General features: G+C 38.6%; 1 protein-coding gene and 1 long non-coding RNA gene across 2 annotated transcripts; both read right to left on the bottom strand.

Moving 5' to 3' along the window:
- LOC133708133 (uncharacterized) lies at window positions 1-1058 on the bottom strand. Its single transcript, XR_009845594.1, has 3 exons — window positions 657-1058; window positions 388-502; window positions 1-282 (listed from the first exon to the last, which is right to left on the bottom strand). It is a non-coding gene; the product is annotated as an uncharacterized LOC133708133 (long non-coding RNA).
- A 151-nt stretch (window positions 1059-1209) lies between these two features.
- LOC133708132 (major strawberry allergen Fra a 1.08-like) lies at window positions 1210-2024 on the bottom strand. Its single transcript, XM_062133592.1, has one exon. It carries the CDS (start codon window positions 1921-1923, stop codon window positions 1441-1443), a length of 483 nt encoding a protein of 160 aa, XP_061989576.1. The 5' UTR covers window positions 1924-2024; the 3' UTR covers window positions 1210-1440.
- Window positions 2025-2301: the final 277 nt, after the last annotated feature.

A 2301-nucleotide genomic window follows, 5' to 3' on the forward strand; every position in this document is an offset into this window, starting at 1 on the left:
TTCACAAACTGTGCAAACCAATCCGACTCATATCTTACTGGTTGTGGCAAAGTACGGAAAACATAGCCATGTAATAATCATATTCATTGAAATCTAGATTGGGAACTTAAGCCCAGACATTCCTCCATTTATGTGATAAAATGCTAGTCTTTACAGCCTGTCTGATTGAAAAGAAAGAAAGAATGTGGCAAAGAATTGCATCTGGCAACCCACTGATCCTGTCTTCATTGTGTGAGCATAATTTGAGACGCTTTGAGTTTGAAGCCATTTTTGATTTGAAACCTATAAAATGCGGTTCAAATCCCATTAAGTTATAATCATCACAATTCCAAGAAACTAAATGTTTCTCAGAAACTATGCAAAGAACATATGCTATATAAATCATACCCGTCTAGGAGAGTCAGCCATGTTTGAATTGAGTGAACAAAGGGAGGAAGAGGAAGAAGAAATTGAAGCTACTGGAAGAAAACTGCTCGATTTGGTTCCATTTTTCCAAATCAACCTAAATCCACATTGATTCAGTACCCAAGCATAATTGATCTAAACGAACTATACTCAAGCATATTTGATCTCATATCCGTCAAACCCAGAACAATGTCATCTCAAACATTCATCAAATTCAAAGAAATTGAAACCGAAATAGATACAAGACTAACCATGAATCAAATTGCAAAGCAGCCAGCAATCAAGGATTGAGGCTTCGATTTCGAACACGGATGAGAGGCCAGATGAAAGCAGTCAGAGAGAGAGAGAGATCAAACCAGTTATGAAGTGGTATTTCCGAAACGGAGAGATGTGAACACAGAAGAGAAGGATTGTGTAATTACTGAAACAAGGGGAGGATAGAATTCGGTATTTCTGAAAGTTCATTAAACTACAGTAATCACCGCTACAGTGATAAAAGCCAGCCCCTGCTTCTAAAAGCAAGGTACTAGTGGCTTTGGCTTTTCCATCAAAAAAGCTCTGGCTTCTGGAAAAAGTAGGGAAGAAGCTGGTTTACCAAACGCAAGATGTCGAGGTGCTTATAAGCAGGGGAGCAAAAAAGCCCCCCCAAACGCAGCCGTAGGACACTTCTTTATTTAGATTGTCAATTGATCGAATTCAAACTGTACGTGTTAACATAATTGTTCTTTTTTTTTTTTTTTTTTCTTTCTTGATAAGGATAATTGTTCTTTTATGATTGTAGCTCAAGTTGCTTGAACTCGATTAGCAGTAATTAAATATTTACATGGCGACCAGGCATGCACTTTGAGTTTCCTGAAACAATTAAAAGAAAACAATACACAATTTAATATTGAAATCAAATACGAATACGTCACTCAATCAAAATAACTTGAAAGATCAAAAGTTGAACAAAAATGAAAGCCACGCACACAAACATAGAAATGAGGACATGTAGGGTTTGCCAGCTCTAGCATATCGAGTATAGTAGAGAGAGGTTTAGTTGTAGGCCTCAGGGTTGGCTAGAAGGTGGCTCTCGATGATCTTGAATAGACCAGCGGCTCTTTCTTTTCCAGCCTTGACATGCTCTTCCTTGATCTCCACGTCACCCTTTATGTGGTAGTTACTGGTGCTCTTGATGACGGAGCCTCCATCGGAAGATGCTACCAACTTAGTCTCATAGGAGATCTTCTCGATTTTGTCAGATATAGCGTCTCCCTCAATCATGCTGTATTTGTAGACAAAGTTGTCTTTGTCAATTCCGTCAATCTGGTGCTTCACATAGCTGTATTCACTTCCTTCACCAAGGTTGATCTTCTTGATGGTGCCAACTCCTCCATCACCTTCAAGAATCTCGGCACTCTTAACTGCTTGGGGGGCAATCTTGGGGATGAGGTTATCGGCGTCAAGGACAAAGGCCTTGAACAACCTAGCTGGTGGGATGACAGAGGTGAACTCAGATTCATAAGTGAAGACACCCATGATGACTTAAGTTAATGATTTGATGAAAGAAAGGTAGTAAAATGCTCGTGGAAGAAGTGAAGATAATCGATATTGATCGAAGGTATTAGATGTCGGAAAGTATGAGCACTTGATGTGGTTTTATAACCTCTAGGAAGGAGAGTGTGGACATTTTTTTTATATTGTTCAATAGCTGTTGAATGTTGATTATTCCAGCAATGTGAAAATAAGGGATATAATTTTCAATTCAATACATCAATAATATTTTAGTCAAGTCATCCCAGTTTGAAGTTCTGGAAGTACAAATATACTAGCTAGTTGTTAAGTACGGACTGCCTCATGGGAACTGTGAAACTTAGACGTTAAAACCGACCCAGTATCCATTTGATTCAAGTAGTA

The sequence above is a fragment of the Rosa rugosa genome, chromosome 5 (assembly GCF_958449725.1).
Source record: "Rosa rugosa chromosome 5, drRosRugo1.1, whole genome shotgun sequence".
Lineage (NCBI taxonomy): Eukaryota > Viridiplantae > Streptophyta > Magnoliopsida > Rosales > Rosaceae > Rosa > Rosa rugosa.

Coding starts and splice junctions, on each gene's coding strand:
- LOC133708132 (XM_062133592.1), bottom strand. CDS start 1,923: ATGGGTGTCTTCACTTATGAATCTGAGTTCACCTCTGTCATCCCACCA.